Genomic DNA, 21208 nt, shown 5'->3' with positions numbered 1-21208 from the left:
AAACAAAACAAAACAAAAAAAACCAATGACTATAAAACACTCATCGAAGAAGCAAGAGATATACTGGGGATGGCATTTTAGGATTTATAGGCTAGGAGTGCTTCCACCAAAAGGGCTTTGCTTTCTCTTCTCAGGAACACTGGCCTGGGGCCTTATCTTTCAACTCTAAAGAGATGCTGTGTGTGCTGCCATTCTTCAACGTATATCTCTGTGGGAAAACAACATGGCAGGAGGAGCAGGAAGGCGGCTACCAGTGGTGGGCTGCTCAACACCAGCTGGCTGGGCTTCCCACAGTTAGAAGCCAACGACAAAGAGGGTGTTGTGAACTCTGGAGACCAAGACACAAAGGACCTGGGTTTATCATCGATTTAAGACATAGATCTATTTTTTTAATCATTTGAAAAGCTCCTAGCATTCTAGAAGTCTCTTTGACTAAAAGTCTGTAATCTAGAGTAATCTAAGCAGCTTTCTACTTCTTTAAGGAATTCAGAATGGAAGCACTCAAGAAAACGAGAAGGCATGCAGCTGGGACAAATAACAGAGGGAATGAAAGAGGAAAGAACTGAGAGGATGTATGCATGTAAGCCCAGATGGCCACAAAGCCGCCTTGCCCTCTGTAGAAGAGTATAACATGCTATTTTAAAATATAGCAACTGACTTGCAATTTTATTGCCTCTATCACCTGTAATTACTTTAAAATAATCTCATAACTGTTTCAATGGTTAAAATCTACAGTTCCCACACTGGGCACTGCTGAAGGAGAGATGGAGAGAGGGGGATAAGGCATACAAAACCACCCACTGAGTACCATGCCCTCTACGGGGGGAAGGCTCGTCAGAAGCCCAAATCTTGCCTTCACACAATATACTTATGTAACAAATCCTCACATGTACCCAATGATTCTAAAATTAAAAATTAAAAACAAAAAAAAACAAGAAACTACAGTTCCCTCAATAGGTAATGAAAATCTCAGTGATATAAAGTATATTTAATTTCCTTCCCTGTTCGACTTCTTGCAAATTCACAGATATGACATTTTTACTTCCAATCCAATGAGGTCTAGATATTGTATCCAATATCTCCAGATATTGTATATAACTAAGTAGCACATATGCATACACCAATAATAGGAAAAGCAACAATGCACATTATGAAGGTCAAGCTTCAGCAAGAAACATTAGCTAGAATACTTTTATCACTGAGAGCTTCAGTCAGCTGGAAAAATTGAATATTTATGCCAAGCATTTCTACCATATGACCCAGCTAAAAGCAAACTTTAAATTTATCCATGCAAATTAGTAGCAACCAATGATGAAACTAAAAAACTCCTAACTGCGATTGCTCATCAGCTGACAAACTGAGAAGAAAAAAAGGGAGAAGGCTGTTTTCTCATATGAGCACTATATAAACAACTGAGAGCAAGGCCAAGTTTGAGCTCAACCTGAAACCGAAAATATTTGGTGAATGTAAAGTCTAACACTGTGGCGTCCAAATGTGCAAATACTTAAGAACTAGGTCACCAAGAGAAAGTCCACTCTGGTGTTAGGCTAGGTCATCTGCTCTGTTGCCCAGGCAGCAGCGTGTAGGCTGGGTGCTCCCCAGGTGTGTGACCCAAGCCCTGGGTGGCCTTGGGGCTCTCTCCACTGATAGTCTGGGGCTGACAGTAGTCGTGGCTGTTCCTTGGATGCAGCTGTGCCTTCTGCAGGATGAAACTGGCACTGGGTCCTTCCTCCATGACAGCTCCACGTCCTACAGCTACCAAGGCTGGAAGAATTCATCCCTCTTACATTTAAGGGCCTCGGTGGGTTAAATGTCCTTTTCCTTTCCCGTGCAGTCAGTTTCCTTCCCCAATACAAGATGCCAAGAATCTTTTCGTTTACCACTGCATGAGAAGTTCCTGCCACCTGAATACCACTGATTACACACAGAGCAGTCACTAAGATGTTGCAGGAGAGCCTCGTGGGACCCCTCTGCATGGACAATTTGAAAAAAACCTGCTGCCCTAGTGTCTTGGGCTGTAGTTACACCACCATTTCTGAGTCCTCACGGACCAGCAGGGGAAACATGATAGGGGTCGAAGACATGCACCCAGAACCTGAAAATTTCCAGAACCCAGGAAGGAGCTATGGAGCAGGAAAGGGGTGTATGTTTGTGTGTTAACTGAACCATATGTTTATGTGTTAACCGAACCATAATGAGGGCACGTTGTGACCAGTGAAAAAACAGGAAGGAAAAGACAAGAAAAGCTCTGAGGGAAATGATAAACATGATGATAATCCCTTCCCATGCTTCCTGTCTTGGAGCTAAATACTTTGAGTAGGGAGTAGGCGTGAGCGCTCCTGTTGGAGCATTTAACCAAAGGCTGGGCAACCACCAGACAGGGATGTGGACGACAGCACTGACTGCAGGCTTGTTCTGGGTCACAGTATTCACATAGCTCTCAAGGGAACTTGTCCTGGAAAATGGCAGGCCTCAGGCTGCACCTGCACTGGAGGGGCCCATGCTGCTCCTCTCTGCCCAATTCCCCTTTCACAGTCACCCTCTGCTACTTTAAAAAAAAAAAAAGGACATACCTCTCACCATCCTGAATCATAGCACAATAACCATCCCTGGAAGTGTAAAAACCTCCAGGGCATCAAACAAAGGGAAGTTTAGAGACAAAGAGCTGTCATCAGTGAAGCCTCTTTTACTCAGGCACCATTTACCTACATTAGGGCTCCCTGCTTCCCTGTTTCAGTTAAGGGAAAGATAGGACATCAGAAAAGGGTCTTCAGGTCATTTCTCCCAGTTAAGGTACTCTGATTTCAGACCACCATAGAGTGTGGTGGTAGAAATGCCAAACCTGTTTAACTATATTGCTTCTTCTGTCCTTTCTCTAGTCAGTATTTATAACATACCAGATTTGGCAAAGCCTCAAATCTTATCTAGCTCGGTATCTATCTTGGAGTTGGAATTCAAGAATAGCACAGTTGCCACAGTGACATATACAGTACCAACATGTTTATCTGAATCCAGAAATAACATCACACCCCTTCTGACAGTCACTCTGACCCAGGGAGGTATCTGGGAATGAGGTCTGGCTCTATGTTATGTGGCAGACGTTCTGCATCTGAATGAACTAAATCACTGGTTCTGAGAGAAATATTTTAAGGTTCATAGTGAGATAAAAGCATTTTATCAAAAAACATTATTTGGCAAAGGTGTACTTTAGTGAAAAATATTTCAATTTTCTCAACCCCCTCTCAATATTTCAAGGGGCGGGTGAAAAACAAAAAACATTGAGATTTGAGAGCTCTGTAAGGCTTCTCTGGCATATTTCCCAGAGATCAGGAAGCCAATAACTGTCTGAAAGGTGACAAAACCTTCTGCAAGTAAGGGCTTACCGAATTTTTGCTTTTAAAAACAATGAAGGAAGTTGTGATTGAGTTGTCAGCTTACATATCATAAAAAGTATTTTTGATAAGTAATCTGATTTTTGGCATATACCTGTAAAGGGGTCAAAACACTGAATGACATTACAAGATATTACAAAACAAACTCCTTCTCCCATCTGTCTATTAATATGAACAAGGTTTCTCAATTCTTACATCTATTAAAAAATAAGAACACAATTGTTCCTGAAAACAGTAAGTGATAGTCATCCTCAGATATTTAAACCCAATTAAAAAAATTCTTTTCACTAATAACACTTTACCTTTCACGTTAATATTTTCATAAATTTTATGTTTACAATTTTAATCACCCATATACTAACATTTATAAGAGTAATGATGAAAATAAACTTTCAGTTTAAATTTTAATTTTTGTGCATATTTTTGTGATAGTGAAGTAAGATAAGTTAATTTAAAAAAGAGCTTCAGAGATTAAAAAAGACAATATTCTCTAGGAAACATGGAATGGAAATATGAGTTAAAGGTTAAAGAAGAAAAGGCAACTATAATTCAGCTATTAAAGAACATCTTGCTCGTGTATTTATCCAACAAAGATATTGGCCATAAAACCTTGGTATTTGGATTCCACTGGATACATTTAAAATAATTATAAAACACTTTCATCTTAAAGAGTCAATATTCACAATATACCAGACTTCTGTCACCTCTGAGAGCAATCCAGCACTAAGATTATGTTACTCCAAGACATCTGGACACACACAGGGTTGGCGCACACATGACCCCCAGGGCAAGCGCCTACTCAAATACTGTGACGGGGTCCTGGCACTGGTTTCCCAAGTCACCAGGTGTGGACACCCATGACCTAACCTCAGTCCTGCCAAGAAAGTCACTGGAGCAAAGGGATGGGGAGAGGAGGAGGAGGAAGAAAATAGAGAACACATCAGACACACAGTGGGGTTAAGGAATTAAAGAGTCCTGCAAAAGAAAGAAAGAAAGAAAACAGAATAAGGAAATAAGGAGCAAAGACTACATTAAGGAGTGTCAGGATTCATTCTGAGGAGCTGAGAATTTGTTTGGAAAAAGCTTCAGACACAAAGAGACTTAGGGTAGAATTCCAGTTATGTAAAGTATTCATTTCATATTGTATAATCCAGCATTTTGGTAATGTAATCCTGTCCAAAACAGATTGGGAGAAGAAAACAAGGATGCCATCAGTTTGGTAAGTTGGAAGTCACTATATGCTTTTAAGAAAAAGGTGTGCACATACATGGAGGTGGAGGAGACAGGGCAGAGTCAGCCAGCCTGGGGATGGTGTCATAGACACTGGAGGTTCAGGATGACAACAGCCTGAACTTTCCTTCCTGATTAAGACAAAATTAGACCTAGACCACACCTGGCAGATACGCATCTATTGTGAGTTTACAAAAGCACATATTTTGAATAATGACACTACACCATAAAACTGTATCATCATATAAGTCATGGGCATTAACTGTTTTAATAAATGGCGGGGTTGTCACCTGCAGGACACTTAGACCTTCTACTCTGACCTGGCACACTCCTCAAAACAATGGACAGCAGAAACAGCTTTAGCTCAATGCCTCGATGTCAAATTCCCTGTGCTACATTTAAGATTTTTTATCATCAAATTAAGAAATGTGGTAGATAAAAGGTAAGGGAAAAGAGATGATAGCTGAAGGCTACACACATGGCTCCCGGGACTGAGATTTACCCCCACAAACACGATGTGAAGGCCAGGTATGGACGCTCACACCAGTAATCCCAGCACTTTGGAAGGCAGAGGTAGGAGGATTACTTGAGCCCAGGAGCCTGGGTCACACAGTGAGGGGCAACCCCCTCGGGTCCCCTTCTACTGTAGGAGATTTTTTGTCCTCTCAATAAATTCTGCTTTCTAAAAAACAAAAAAAACCAAAGTGAGACCTTGTCTCTACAAAAATTTTAAAAATTAGCAGGGCATGGCGGTGAGCACCTGTAGTCATAGCTACTCAGGAGGCTGAGGTGGAAGGATTACTTGAGCCCAGAAGGTTGAGGCTGAGGTGAGGCATGATCATGCCAGGGCACTCCATACGGGGTGACAGAATGAGACCCTGACTCCATAAAAAATAAAAAGATCTAAAGTATTTGGATTAACTGTGATAAAATCATGAATGTGCAATGGGGGATTTTTTTTTTAATGTCTTCACTTTGAATAATGTGTATTAAAACCTATGGATACTATAATGTCTAAGTTTTGATGTATTTTCTTTTGAGGGGTAGGAACAGACATACTGGAGGTGTTATACAACAAATTACTTTTAAAATGTATTCTAGTGACAATATTTGCATTTATCTCTCAAGATTCCTTTTTTTTTTTTTTTTTTTGAGTTGGAGTCTCACTCTGTTGCCAAGGTTGGAGTGCAGTGGCATGCTCACAGCCACCCCAGTGTCAACCTGCGGGGCTTAGGCGATCCTTCCACCTCAGCCTTCCAAGTAGCGGGAACCACAGGCACATGTCACCACGCCCGGCTAATGTTTTGATTCATTGTAGAGATGAGGTCTTGTCAAGTTGCTCAGACTATTCTTGAGCCCGTGGGCTCAGGCAATCCCCTTACCTCAGCCTCCCAAAGTGCTGGAATTACAGGCTTGAGCCACAGCGCCCAGCCCGAAGCTCCTTATTTTTAAGCTCTACTGTTGCTCAGCACTTACACCTTTTGATTTCTTCTGCTAAGTTGAGGTCCTAACAACAGACAATGTCCAAAGAACAATGCTTCCAAAAGTTAGGTGATTTCCTTTCAACCCACATTAATAAAAATGTTCATCTAGAATGTTAGTCTCCTAGAAGCCTCAGCCGAAGGAAGTTTCCAAAAATACAACTTCCCCTGTCGAGTTCTCTGTATGCTTTTAATCGGTAAAGTTCTACAGATATAAGTTTCAGAACATTCTGTGGGGCTCCTTCAACTCAAATTGCTCTGCTTTTATTTGCTATATTTTATTTATGATTCCGCATAAGCATTTACTTGCACAAGTAGTTCTATATCTAAAAATAAAAAAGTAAAATCACATTCCAGAGAAATACAATATCTTTCAGAGTATGATCCACCAGGTATGATCCAACATAACATTATTTCCCATCTTTTAAAGAACAGTTAGTCCTGATTTAGACATAATGCTTTCTTTAGACAAAAATGAGACAGATTGGTGGTCACCTGCATGAACAACCTTATGGCACCAACACTACAGCTGACACCCGGTGAAATAGGAGAGAGCAGGCAACAGACTCAGACAAAAGAAATGCAGAAAACTGTATTTTCCATAATGGCCAAAAAGATAAACCACATCTGTAGTTTTCAGACAAACTCCTTTGACCACACGGCCTTAGACATATGCAGTACCAATTCTATAGTAATTTGGAAGAGTGTTTTCAAACTGTAGGTTTGGTTTATAAACAGTTGTGAAATCAATTTAGTGAGTTGGAATCAGCATTAATTTAATATAACAAAAAATATCATTTGTAACTTATGAAAAAATGCTCAGCATCACTAATCATTAGGGAAATGCAAATCAAAACCACAATGAGATACCACTTACACCAGTCAGAATGGCCATTACTAGAAAAAAATCAAAAAACAATAGATGCTAGTGTGGATGTGGAGAAAAGGGAACGCTTACACACTGTTGTTGGGAGTATAAATCACCACAATCTCTATGGAAATTGGTATGGAGATTTCTCAAAAAACTAAAAGTAGATCTACCATTTGATCCAGCAGTCCCACTACTAGGAATTTACCCAAAAGAACAGAGGTCGTTAAATGAAAAAGACAACACCTGCAGGTTCATCGTAGCACAATTCACAATCACAAAGATATAGAATCTACCTAAATACATATCAACCAATCAGTAGACAATGAAAATGTGGTATACATACACTATAGAATACTACTATTCAGCTGTCAAAAATAATGTCTTTTGTAGCAACTTGGATGGAACTGAGAACACCATCCTAAGTGAACTAACTCATGAACAGAAAACCAAATGCTGCATTTTCTCGCTTTTAATAAGAGAGAGCTAAATAAGGATCTGCAAAGACACAGAGAATGGTATAATGAACACTGGACACTCAGAAGTGGGAGGAGGGAAGGGGTGGAGGGACGAAAAACCGTTACCTATGGGGTACAATGTGCACAGGTGGGGGTGGTGGGTGGACTTAAGCCCTGAACAAAACTATTCGCACCCCCTAAAGCTATTGAAACAAAACCAGAAAGTATCATTTGTAGCAGTAATGAGTATTCCTTTGTGAAATTGGTTTTAATTTTAAGCATATGCATTTATGATTACAATATTTGCACTCTGGATCACAAAAGTAAATATGTTTATAGTAAGGGTTTGAAAAAATACTGACTGCAGAATATAAATTCTAAATTTCGTCTTGACATTTTTCAGCTCCAAAGAAATTATCATCTCATTTAATAATATATACATATTTACCAATATACATTTGCATTATTCTGTTGAATTCTAATAAAATTGAATACATACAAATGTATAATTATCATCTCATTTAATATATACATATTTATCCATATACATTTGCATTATTCTGTTGAATTCTAATAAAATTGAATAGTATTAGAGCCCAAGTCTGATTGTCAGCTGTGACAACAAGAACTATTTATTGAGCACTGTGCTAAATCAGGGACTATCCAATGTATTTTACAGAAATTATCTTATTTATCTCTCAATACACTTCCAAGGTACAAATTATGATCCTAACTGAACACAGGCGGAAACACTATTCAGGTAAAAACAGCACCTTGCCAGGGTCTCACAGTCAAGCAGTGGCAGAGCTGGGAGTAAATCCCATATTTTTAGGCTACAAAATTTGGCTGAATTACTCTCCATGACTCTCTATGCGGAATTCAAAAAATATTTGTTTAAAATTAATGTGTCTGTGATTAATTCCTTGGAAATCCCATTTAGGAAGCCTCAGATTACATTACCCACTCAGAGAATAGAGACATTAGAAAAATGCTAATGTGGGCACATCCACAATTGATAGGATTTTAAACATCAGACTGAAATGTTTAGAAGGTGACTATAATTCCCAAGGCAGGGAAAGTTTTCAAGGTAGTGCTCCCAGGTTGCACACGACATTGCAAAATTTTAAAAGGTAGATTCTTCTTTTGTACCTCAGGACTCATGTCTTTACATTTTCATCATTCCTGGTGGTCAAAGGTCATACGAGGAAGAGTTAAAAGAATTCTACACTTAGAATTCTAGCCTGACTGCCATCAGGGTGACAGTGTTGACTACCTTAAAGGGATTTCTATAATAGGAAATGTCGTCATCTCCCTGACCTCCCCCCAGATCAGATCCATCTGTACAGATAACTAAGCAGAGATATATACCAAATATTTAATATATCACACAAATTTGAAGTACAAAAATGTGCTCTGTACACATAAGTACAAGTGAAATTATACTCTGCACTGTAGAGATTGTAGTCTACACTGTGGGGAGAAATCTGTGATTTCTGAGAGAATTTCTGGGTAAGTTTATAAGGCAGTACAAATGTGGTATAACAATAGGAAAAGAGCATTTTCTGTTCCTGTTTCCTAACAATGAAAAGTCACATTAGCACCATAACGAATGGCAGAAAGAGTGGTTCTAATTCTTGCCAGAAAAACCTAATCTAAGGCTTTTCAAGGTTATGATTCTCACTGGCTTTCACAAATATTGTTATGTATCACTTTTATGCAAACTTCCCTTCTAAAGAATAAAGATATCTGCTTAATGCCAAATGGTAAAATTGCCAACTTACCATTCCAATACATTTTCTGAGGATGCTCCAGATACTGAAGTCATTTCTGGAAAACATAGGAGAGGGCAAGCTTGTTCTAAATAAAGAAAATAAACACAAAGAGCTTATTTTAATGCCATTAATACTGGAAAGGAAAAAAAACTACTGTCATTAATATGAGAGCTATAGGCATACAGATATAGAGAAACTTTAAAAATGTGCATTGTCATGGACAGGGCAAACCAGAGTCCTTCTGGACTTGTACCTGTTTACTATTACTTCAGCCCCTGAAAAGTTTTTCTTTTTAACAAATCAACTGGCTCTCTGTCTTTGGTACTGTTCTGATCCGAATCCTCCTAATCCTTCCCTGTCCTTGGGTCCAGATGTCTGGGTCACCTCCAAAGTACACAATCTTTAATCCGTCATCATGTGCTGGCACATCTCACCCTGCTGTTTGATTCAAGGCACATCTACTATATTCTGATACTTCATAAACGATTGTTCTTTAGCTGCTAAATAATGCAAACAAAATGATCACAGAATCATTTAAGAAATGACATGAGAAAATGCAAACTATAAAAGTCAAAGAAAAATTTAGGCCTGTGTTACATGTTAATACTTCCCGAAAGACATATACACTGAACAAAATCTAGCATTAGATACACTGGAAAGCCCCTTCCAAATTAACCTCTACAGAAAGAGCATCTTCAAAGCTTCTGCAGGAGTTTGGCAAAAGCCAGAGGGAAGGTGGCTGCCAGGGGCAGAAGGTCTGTGACTTGGAGAAGCAGCACATCAGAGCCAGGCCTGATGGGCAAGCAGCCAACTCCATTTCCACAGATAACAATGGCAGCACCATGGGGGTGGGAGGGTGTGTAAGAGTGGCCCAGACCAACTTTCTAAAGCACTGTTATAAAAGTTTGCCAGTTGCCTTCTGAAATATATCTGTGACACTAAAACATTTAATACTAAATAAGCTATTTTAAAGTATCTACTAAAGAACCTCTAAATTAAACTAATTCATTCGAATGATCAAAGTTAATAACATTTTAAGTTTTTAAATAATATATTTTTAAAAACCCTCCACTGTGGAATTCTTCTGGTTTCTTTCTTTTTCAGGAACACACACTGCTCATTTGGCAGATCTGTCATCTAACCAATCTGCTGGGTAAGTGGCCACAGATGGTATTTAAATCACATTCCCCACTATCCAAGGCTATCAATCTCTGTGACATGAACAATGGGTACCAGGGATGAGAATCCCTGCCATGGCCTACCATTTCCATGTATAATCCAGTTGAGAGATGTATATAAGCCACATTTTCCATTTCATCTATGGCAAAGTCCATCAGAAATGTAACATACTCAGAAAGTTGTGGACTTAAAATAAGCTTTGTAAAGAATAAATGAGGGCTGTCATTCCCTGCAACAAATGCTTACATTCAATGTATAGGTATATGCTACCATTCCAAGTAAAGACAAGAATAGCAGAAAAGCAAGAAGAGCAAAAATATCTTGGCGACATTTCTTGGAAGCAGAAGATGAGAGACATCTGAGCTTCATAATTATTCTCAGTTTAGAAATTGTTGCAGGATTGCCAGCCAAGAGTCCCACCCAGAATATCCTACACTCATTTTTATGCATAGAACTTTTTGTGGTGTTTTATGAAAATGTAATAATTACTCATTTATGAGGAGGCAACATTAATTATCTATTCTGAACACAACCAGAAAGCACAGGTGAAGAGCTTTTGAAAAGTAAACAATCGTCATAAATCCCATGTTATTTTCTTGTGTAGGACACACAGAGCCAAGTGTTCACCCTCACTGAGACCACACTGTGTGCGATAAACTGATAGGAAGCAGCAAGAGAAACAAGTATACAGGACGCCTACACCACACAGAAGTTGTGGTTTAGTAAATGACCTCAGGGTTGTTAACCACAATCTAAGCCCATAGTATGATGAGGCCTGCCAAAAAGGCAGGTGCTCTGCCAGACTGCCAGAACATGGCAGTAGACAGAACATCCCTGAGGGCAACTCGAGCTGGAATTCAGATCCAGGTGCCACTTTTAAAAGGACTCTGAGTCCAGATATGGTGGCTCACACCTATAATCCCAGCACTCTGGAAGTTGTGGCAGGAAGATTGTTCAAGACCAACCTAGGCAACATAGCGAGACTTCACCTCTACCAAAGAATCAAAAAATTAGCTGGGTGCGGTGGTGTGTGCCTGTACTTCTAGCCACTCAGGAGGCTGAAGTGGAAGAATTGCCTGAGCCCAGTAAGTCAAGACTGGGTGAGCCATGATTGTGCCACTGCACTCTAGCCTGAGCGACAGAGTGAGACCCCACAACGATAGATAGATAGATAGATAGATAGATAGATAGATAGATAGATAGATAGATAGATAGATAGATAGACAGACAGATAGACAGACAGACAGATAGATAGGCAGGCAGATAGGCAGATAGGCAGATAGACAGACAGACAGACAGACGATAGAGATAGGAACCTGATTCAAACACAGACTCCTCAGAGGCTGGAAAACAAATCTTATAAGCAATGGTGAGGGAGTACGAAGCCTAGAGAAACAAAAGAAGCTGGAGGTCTGGGTAACAGTGGGCATGACAGAGGTCTTGGAGTACCAGAGGGTGGGGCCTGGGGTGGCAGGAGCAATAACACTCATAACCCAGCTCCTCCCCCCCACCGCTGCACACCTTTGCCTGTGTCATTTCCTCCACAGCACTGATGAACAGGTGACATAAGGTAGCCCTGCTTATTTGCTGATTGTGTCCCCCATAAGCAGCATGCACACTCCATGAAGACTCATGTTTTGTGACTGCTGTAGACTCACATTTTATCTACTGCCTAGGACGATGGCTAACACCGAGAAGGAGTTTAAATATTTGCTGAGCAACTTAGGAATGTATAAGGCCTATTAGCAGACATTACCTCTTCTGTGAAGAATTTGGCTTACTCTGTGCTACTCCAAAGAGTAGAACTAGTACTAGTAGTGAAAGTGTATATTAAAGACCTGTCTTACAATTAAATCTAAACATGGGAGCTGAGAGAGTCTTAAGGATTTCAGACAGAGGCTGGAGGATCCTGTCAGTCAGGGCACAGAAAGGCACTCCTGGCCAGAAAGCTGGTCTAGACCAGTCAGCCAAGGAGGCTGCTGAACATCCCTTGGAAACAAGATAGCCCCCACAACAAATAATTATCCAGCCACCATGTCAGTGGTGCTGAGGCCGAGAAATCCAGCCAGAGACATATGAGAGCTTCGTTTATCATTTCAAATTTGTATGGTGGCCATGTTTAAAAGGTAAAAACAAAAACTAATTTTAGCAACATATTTTATTTAACCCAACATATCCAAAATATTAGCATCTCAACATGTAATAAATATAAAACATTATGAAATATTGTATACTACTTTGCATACTGTCTTCAAAATCCAGTATGTATGTAATACTATCAGAGCACAATGTAGCTACTAAAGTTAACAGGTAACGTAAAATCTAGTCTTACCCAACCAAAATTGCTTTTAGTGAAAGGGTATTTCCTGCTTCATTTTGCAATTTAACTGACAGTAATTAAAATAAGAAAAGGATTGACAGTGGTGGGAAACTATGGGGGGGGAGGGGAAGGGAGGTGGGATTAACAGTAGTCAATATCTGTCTGGGGATGGGGAGACACCCCTTATCAACAAGGGTGCCTGAACGAAGCATATTTGTATACCTAACCCTTAACTGTACCCCACAATATTAAAATAAAAAATATTGATTAAAAAAATTAAATAAAAGTAAAAATTCATTTTCCCAGTCACACTAGTCAGATTTTGAGAGCTCAAAAGCCACACATGGCCAGTGGCTACTGTACTGGACAGAGTGGGCCTCTGTGATTACTTCTGAAAACAAAAGGATTGTACCATTTGAAGAATGTCGGGGAGGAGCAAAAAACTGCTTGATGATAGGTGTCTAAAGTCAGCAACAGACAAAGCACAGTCCACAGCATCATCGAGAACATGCTACATATCCTGAAGTATTATTTAAAGAAGCACAGGTAATGGAGTAAATTTTATTTTACTGCTGATTTTAATTTTATTATTTTTTATTTTTTATTTTTGAGTTGGAGTCTCACTCTCATTGCCTACAGCCACCACACCCTCGACCTGCTGGACTAAGGTGATCCTTCCATCTCAGCCTTCCAACTAGCAGGAGCTACAGATGCACGCTACCACACCTGGCCAGTTTTTGTGATTTATTGTAGAGACAAGGTCTCACCAAGTTGCCCAGGCTGGTCTTGAACCCCCGGGCTCAGGCAATCCTCTCGCTTCAGCCTCCCAACATGCTGGGATTACAGGCTGAGCCACCGCACCGGCCGGAGTAAATTTTTTAAAAAAGAAAATAGGTAGCAGATTCAATATTTAAAAAATAATTTGTGTTGAAAAGGATATGTTTCTATATTTAAAAATTTCACTCCCTCCACCAGGAAAATGAGAGAGAGAATTCCCAGACAATGCTGGATGGTGGTGTTACCGCAGGCAGACAAAGATGGATGAGAGCAGCAATCTGAGTTTTCAGGCAAAGGCATAGATCAGTTACTCTCTTCCCATGGAGTTTATCTGAGGGTCATTATCCTGCATACTATGCTTCCTTTTTCTCTTCACAAGAGAGAAAACACCCTGTACCAGGGACTGGCAGTGATATGTCCTGGTTCTATTTTCAACCATACAGATGACATTATGACTCTCTAGTTGACGACACAATAACTGGTTTTGAAAGAAATGCCTCCTCACAGTTGTTTTATCTATAAGATGCAAATGGCTCTGCTTGTTATCCCACCACTATTTCCCGGCTCCACAGTGTAGCAGACAGACCTCAAACTGAACCAGATTAATTAATGAAGTATGACTGACAAATGCTGGAGCTCCCACCTTGTTTTGCGAAAATGGTGCAAGGTCAGCAGATCACTATCCCCAAAATCTTTAAAGGGCATCTGGATGGCAGAAGGTGTACATTATTTGGAAGCTGGGCCTTGTGAATTCACCTATCTGCACAGATCCCCTTATCCACCTGCTGGAAACCGAGCCTGCTTTCTGCCTCTGTTCCATGCTTTCTGCCTCTGTTCCATGGATTGCTAGGTAAACACACAACATCATTTGCTCACAGAGACCCCATGCAAAGAAGAAAAAGGTGATAAAACAAAGGTAAGCAAAGTTAAGCTTCACCTGCAACCAGCTGCCAAGTGTTTCATGCTTTCCAGGTCTGCCTCCTAATTCTCATGAGGCACACACGAGTTCTTCTGAATCTTGAGTATGGACATGTATATATTTTACTGAAATATAATCACACTTGGTGGGGTGGGGTCATCTTTTTCATGAAGGATATAAAAGAACCGTGGGATGCAAACCAGAGCTACATGCACACTTTTGCCACTTGCTTTGTAACTTGGGGCAAATCTTCTAAGTCAAGGCTACACAGCTGCATGATTTATCTTATTTTGGCAGCCAGACATGTACTAAGAAAAATAAAGTCTCTTGCAAATGAAGGTTCAGTTTCTAACCTAGAACATCAGTTTTAAGAATTTTTAAAATTCTTTTCTTTTTCATCAAGTACAAACATACTAAGATAAAAACATTCATTGTCACTGGTGATATCATCTGCCCACTAAACTATCTTCTCACTTTGTAGGAGCTGTTTGTATATATGGATATTTTATTCATCACTACATTACAGATAACTTTTTCCAAGTCTAACACTGGCTGTGATTCTATTTATAGTATGATCCACTCAACCAAATCTGTCTACCTGGGAAAACTATATGCATCATTATTATAATCTATATGTGAAACATCAATAAACAGCTATCAGTAAGTATTTTCTCAAAGGACAATATAAAGCCAATTCATTATTCTACTAATAGTCACTCCAGAAAAAAGGTAAATCTCAATTCACAATGCTTGGTAATCTCATCCTTAAAATTTTAGGAATTCACATTCTATGTCAAAACCAAGACACCATATATGACAAAACAATCTTCTCAAGCATATACCAAATGGTAGTAAATATAATTAAAGGGGGGTTGGGGATGGAAGTATGTGGTCATGTTTCAAATTACAAAATAATACATTATTATATAATAATTGGAACAATCCACAGATAAGGGACAAGTTAACCCTCTCCTGCTCTCCCAACACTGACAGTAAAAGCATAAGTGCTTCTGCCCAAGACTTTCTCTTTGTGAAAACAAGCATATACAAATATATACATTTTATCTGAACTATTATTACCCCACAGTCACATTGCTTCTTGACTGAATAATCTATCAAGGACACGTCCTTCAAGTTGATTGGCTCAGGTGTTGCTATCTTTCTTTCCTTTTTTTTTTGAGTAGGCGTCTCACCCTGTCACCCAGGCTGTAATACAATGGTGCGACTGCAGCCTCAACCTGCTGGGCTCAGGTGATTCTTGTGCTTCAGCCTCCCGAGTAGCTGGAACCACAGGCATGTGCCACCACACCCAGCTAGTTTTTTAATTTATTGTAGAAAAGTATTGGTCTTGCCAAGTTGCCCAGGCTGGTCTCGAACTCCTGGACTCAGGCAATCCTCTTGCCTCCACCTGAGCCATCATACCTGGTCTCTTTCTTTCCTTTCTAATAATGCCTTTAGGCACAGGTACAGGTGTCCATGCCTATAACTTTATATAAGTGGTATATCACACATGCTGGTTTTACTTTTCATTTAGTCTTTTCCCTACTTTGCTCTTTGTGCTTGCTACCCCACTCCATCTCCCCTAAACTCATGCTAAAAAGCTAATATCTATTTTTCTATACTATTCTACATGTTTCCAAATAGTCACACATGGAGTATGCACGTTGACATACACAGGAGCTTTCTGACTTTAGTATTCCAAAACAGTGTATTAACTATACACTCTTCTGCATGGTTTGCTTTTCAATACTGCACGGAAATTTGTTGAAATCAAATGGCCAACTAATTCTTTTATGATTGCACATTTCATAACCATAAAAAATCCTATATATCAAAATGCATTTTGCCATTCTCCATGAAAAGCATTCACCATTTTTAGTTTTCTTTTTTTTTTTGAGTTGGAGTCCCACTCTGTCGCCCACACTGGAGTGCAGTGGCCACTCCCGGCCACCGCAGCCTCGACCTGCTGGGCTCCGGTGATCCTTCCGCCTCAGCCTTCCAAGTAGCTGGAACTACAGGCGTGTGCTACCACGCCCGGCTGATTTTTTGATTTATTGTAGAAATGACCGCCAAGCTGCCCAGGCGGGTCTCGAACCCGCAGGCTCAGGCAATCCACTCACCTCAGCCTCCCAAGGCGCGAGATTACAGGCTGAGCCACCGAGCTCATTTTTAGTTTTCATCCTTCTGTCAAAACAAACAATGCAACAAAAACATCACAATGCATTATACCCTTGTTTAAATCTGATGGTTTCACTTCTATAGGACAGAGGACCAGGGCTAAGATTGCAGGGTCAAAAAGTGTCTCTATTTTACCTTTTCACAGATGCCGCTTGACTGCTTTCAGAAAAGGTTTTAACAATTTCATTTCTAACCCGCAACCTATGAGGACATTCTTCCTCCCACACCTCCACCAGCAGCAATGGGTATCAATAGGTGCTTTTGTCCTGTTAAGTCCTGTCAATCTGACTGTGAGGGAGTGATGCTGCACTGTTATTCTATTTTGCTTTTCCTTGACTACTAGTGAGTTAGAACAACTTTTCATATATTCAGTGACCATTTGAATTTATACATCTGTAAAATGCCTATTTATATCATTTATACCACTGGGGAGTTTTTCCTGTCATTTGACAAGAATTTTTTGTATGTGACAGATATTAACCTTTTGTCACTTAGACTGCAAACAGTACTACATTTGCAGGTTTAAAAAAATTACAGATAAATATCCTTTTTTTTTTTTTTTTTTTAACAGCCTTTGCTTTGCATATCATGGATAGGCACTCCCCACCCCAATTTTTTTATTTTATTTTACATGTTATTCCAATTCTTTAAGTGACCAAAAAATTGTGTATCTTAAGCCCATATCTCTGAATAAAAATAGCTATGTCCCTTTAGGGGGTTTGTCCTTGTTTGCTCATTTTGGGCCACTTGTGACTATAAAATTCTCATGCTCTCTCTGCCCTTCACAAATAGGGCCTGTGAAGTTGCCCCACCTCCTTTCTTATAAGACAGTGGCGCTCTCTCTTCTACATTTCTCTTACCCACGCTTCCAGAAATCTTAATATTCTGGATTTTTATTTAGCTTCATTCCAGTTTCTCTCTCATTAAAAAAACAAACAAACAAACAAAAACCCCTTGATCACGGATAGTATGCTTCAGGGAAGACTGGAAAAGTGCAGGAGTTTTTTTGTTTTTTTTTTTTAAAGTAACACTTCGACCAGGTTATATTACGCCTATAATCCTAGCACTCTAGGAGGCCGAGGCAGGAGGATTGCTTAAGCCCAGCCTAGGCAACAAAGCAAGATCCCCATCTTTACAAAAAATAAAGTAAAATAAAAATTAGCCATACACCTGTAGTCTCAGCTATTCAGGGGGTTGAGGCAGAAGAAACACATGAGCCCAGGAGGTCAGGGCTGTGGTGAGCCATGACTGTTCCACTATACTCCAGCCTGGTGGACATGGTGAGATCCAGATTCAAAAAGAAAAAAAATAAAGCAATACTTTCACAAATGCTGTGATATCAAAATATCCCTGGCTAACTTTAAATCAGTTCTCCCAAGATGATGTGTGTGAATACCAATGGCTAACATTTAGTGTGTGTTTACTCATTTTAGACTCTGTTCATCATTTAATGTGCATCACATAATTCTCAAAGTAATCCTATCAATTAAGCACTCTTATTAAATAATTTGTCCACTGTCTCAAATTTAATAAGTGGTAGAACCAGGATTCTTGAACTCCACAGCCTTAGCTCTCAGATTTCAGAGATCAGACTGCCACTTACTGTGAAAACTTGAACAAGTAACCACCTGACTATTCCAAGCTTCAGTGTTTCTTAGAAAATAACAATACTAGTATTTATCTGGCCATGGTGGAGTTCCAATGAAACAGTGTATATAGAACAGTGTTTTTTAAACTTTGGGTTTCATTCACTATGGTTTAGAAACTAAATTTAATGGTTAATAGAACCAGACATTTAAAAAGTAAAATAGAATTAATCTAGCAAGCGTGGGTATTGTTAATGAAAATGCTGTTCCAGTAATATATACATACTCCATATGTGAATATTATGCAAATATAAGTTTTAAAAACTATTGGACTTTGGGCAGTGATATAAAACAGTCAGTACAGTGCCTGGCTGGTAGGAAACTTTCAACATAAATGGATATTGATGTTACTGTATTATTATATATTTTAGAAAAACAATGTCATCTTCCTTTCTGAGTTGTTAAAGATTTAAAACTACTACTACTTTCCGGTTGGATAATTTACTTTTACTGATTACATTTTCAAAAAATTATCTTTAAAATGGCTATTTGTTGAACAATCTTCATAACAATATAAAGGTTTCCACAGAGAAACAGGTATGAAGTTACTCCTATTACCCTGGAGAAATGCAGACAGTGAAACGGTTTTCAACACTTGGGCAGCTTCCCCCTGTTAAGACTCTACACCAGGATGATGAATCCTGTAGCCAATGGCTTTCACTTGGGATCAGACAGCAGTGCAACTGGAAGATATTTTCCACACTGGTGTACTATCCCTTCCGAGAACTTCTAGTTAGGCGGCTGGGGAATATGAAACAAAGATTCTTAAGCAAAGAGTATGGTTAAGGCACGATGAAGCAACTTAGGAGGAACTCTTACTTGAAAATGTTCCTTTCTTTTCTGTCTTTTAATAATTCATTGGTATTCTTTGTTTTAAAGTCAAAAGACCTGGGTGAAAGTGCTAGGACAATTCTGTCCAAGTAACATTTTTCATGAGAAGGCTCCGAGTATGCTCCTCCATTCAGGCTTCCCTTCCTCACCTAGCTTTGAGGAATGATCTGGAATCCGCCTATGTTGGCAGCAATGGGATTTGAAAGCAACTCTTATGTTCTAATTTAGGAACAACAAAATTGGCTCGTTCCATGCTCTGCTTAAATTTCACAATTCTTTACTTCCCCTGTCTTCATTCAGCCCTCTGCTATTTTTACACATCTGCCACTCACCAGACTGTAATACCCGCTGCGGTTAGAGATTATGACTTATTCTCCTCTGAGTCCTTCATGATACGGGGTATTCTGCATAACACAGGAGCTCAATGTTTTAAAATAAACGGTTTTACCTAATATCTCTAAAGTTAAAATGGAGCCAAAGAAAGAAAAACAGTGAAAAAAATGAGGGTTCTGGATAAGTAGCAAGTGAGGTACGGAGAACACAATCATGTTCTGTTTCTAAGCCACCTCTTAAGAAAATATTTTCAAAACCAACTTCTTTAGCACACATTTTCACTTGCATGTAACAAATAAAATATCGTTCAAATTATTAAATATTCTGCAGGAATTGGAATTTTAAGTAGCAGAATATTTAGAAAAGCAAAAAACAACCTAATTCTTACTTCTGATTCAAGATGAAAAGAATGAACTAAAAAAGCTAAGAAAATTATTTCACAAAGCAGCAGCCTTCAATGCATCTGTAACTATATTTGGAAGGACATGACATGGGATCAATATAGCCATTGAGCAGCCATTTTGACATTGCTTAGCTTTGTCATACATTTCTAGCAGTGCACTTTAATTTACGCTTTAATCCACTAGTCAAGGTCAGAACCAGTTTCTCAGAGATAGCTATTGATAATTGTTTTACAATCCCCTCCCCAGCTTGTTTTATACTAATTAGCTTTTCTATGTCAAGTATCTGCCTCCACCCAAAAGACCCAAGTTAGCCTAATCAGCCCTTCTGACCTTCATGACACAGAAAGACCCCATCACCATGGCAGTAGTCATGTGACTGGCCTACCCATCTGCCTGCCATCCATCACCTGACATTAGTACCTGCGCTTACCTGTTCCCTCTGTGATGACGTGGGACAGACTACCACCCAACCACCTTAATGCCCTACCCTCATCAAGGGGAATGTTTAAAAACATTCAACCTCAAGCAGTCATTCAATATTGCTTTGTGAAGCTATGGTCTGACCATGTGGCTCCTTGGGCTATGGTTGCCATGTTTCCTCGCTTTGGCCCTCTCCTACCTTGGGGAGATGAATCTCCCCTCTCTCTCTCATTTAATTTTTAAACAAACTATATTTTCTAATCTAACTTCTGTGGAATTCTTTGCATCTTTCACGCGGTACTAGATTGCACAGCCCCACCCCAGCAGGTATGACCTAACATTTAGAAGCCCCACTGGGAGATATATTTTAACCTAACAATATTGAAAGTGTGTTTGTGTGCATTGCATTATAATATATGTTTTGTACTTATGTATGTCTACCTATCTGCAGCTATTAGATACTCACCAGCTCTCTTCTCAACTATCAGAATTCTTCTTCCCCTTTTCCCCAAATCCTTCCTCCTACAAGTGCCAATTTAAATATAATTCTAATGAACACAGCTTGTATCTTTAATTTCTATTGCCCTACTGATGCTTACTAAATACCCAAAATGAAATCATCTTCCAAATTAGAAAGTCATTAGAGAAACTATAAAATAAATTTAAATTCACAAAAGTGATTAGATTTTAAAATTACGTTAGAGAGTAAATTATTGTAGTAATAAACAGTCTTAACTTCATTTTACAAATGATGCATAATCTTGCCAGGAAAAAAAAAAAAATCTTTACATAGTTCATCTGGGATACAGTTCACAAGTCTATTCTTTAAACAAAGATTGGGGAAAAAAATGATGTGTGGAAAAGCCTAGATATCTCACCATTTGGGTAAATATATTCTGACTTACAAGTCACTTAAAAAGTATCAAATTCAGCCGGGCTCGGTGGCTCAGCCTGTAATCCCGCGCCTTTGGGAGGCTGAGGTGAGTGGATTGCCTGAGCC

The 21208-nt window shown here is 39.3% G+C and overlaps 1 protein-coding gene across 3 annotated transcripts in view; it reads right to left on the bottom strand.

Annotated features, from left to right (window-relative positions):
* The window catches only part of OSBPL1A (oxysterol binding protein like 1A), a 200318-nt gene that overhangs the window by 28661 nt on the left and 150449 nt on the right, over nt 1-21208 (bottom strand). For all 3 annotated transcript variants that reach the window (XM_008069370.2, XM_021718229.1, XM_008069374.2), the window contains one exon: nt 9211-9286. In XM_008069370.2, coding sequence (XP_008067561.1) covers nt 9211-9286 — 76 coding nt within the window. The remainder of the gene's footprint in view (nt 1-9210; nt 9287-21208) is intronic.

The sequence above is a fragment of the Carlito syrichta genome, unplaced genomic scaffold (assembly GCF_000164805.1).
Source record: "Carlito syrichta isolate Samal-C Ts95f unplaced genomic scaffold, Tarsius_syrichta-2.0.1 Scaffold311970, whole genome shotgun sequence".
NCBI classification, from domain to species: Eukaryota; Metazoa; Chordata; class Mammalia; order Primates; family Tarsiidae; genus Carlito; species Carlito syrichta.
Note: the sequence above shows the minus strand (reverse complement) of the source record. Positions and strands in the feature narration are given on the sequence as shown.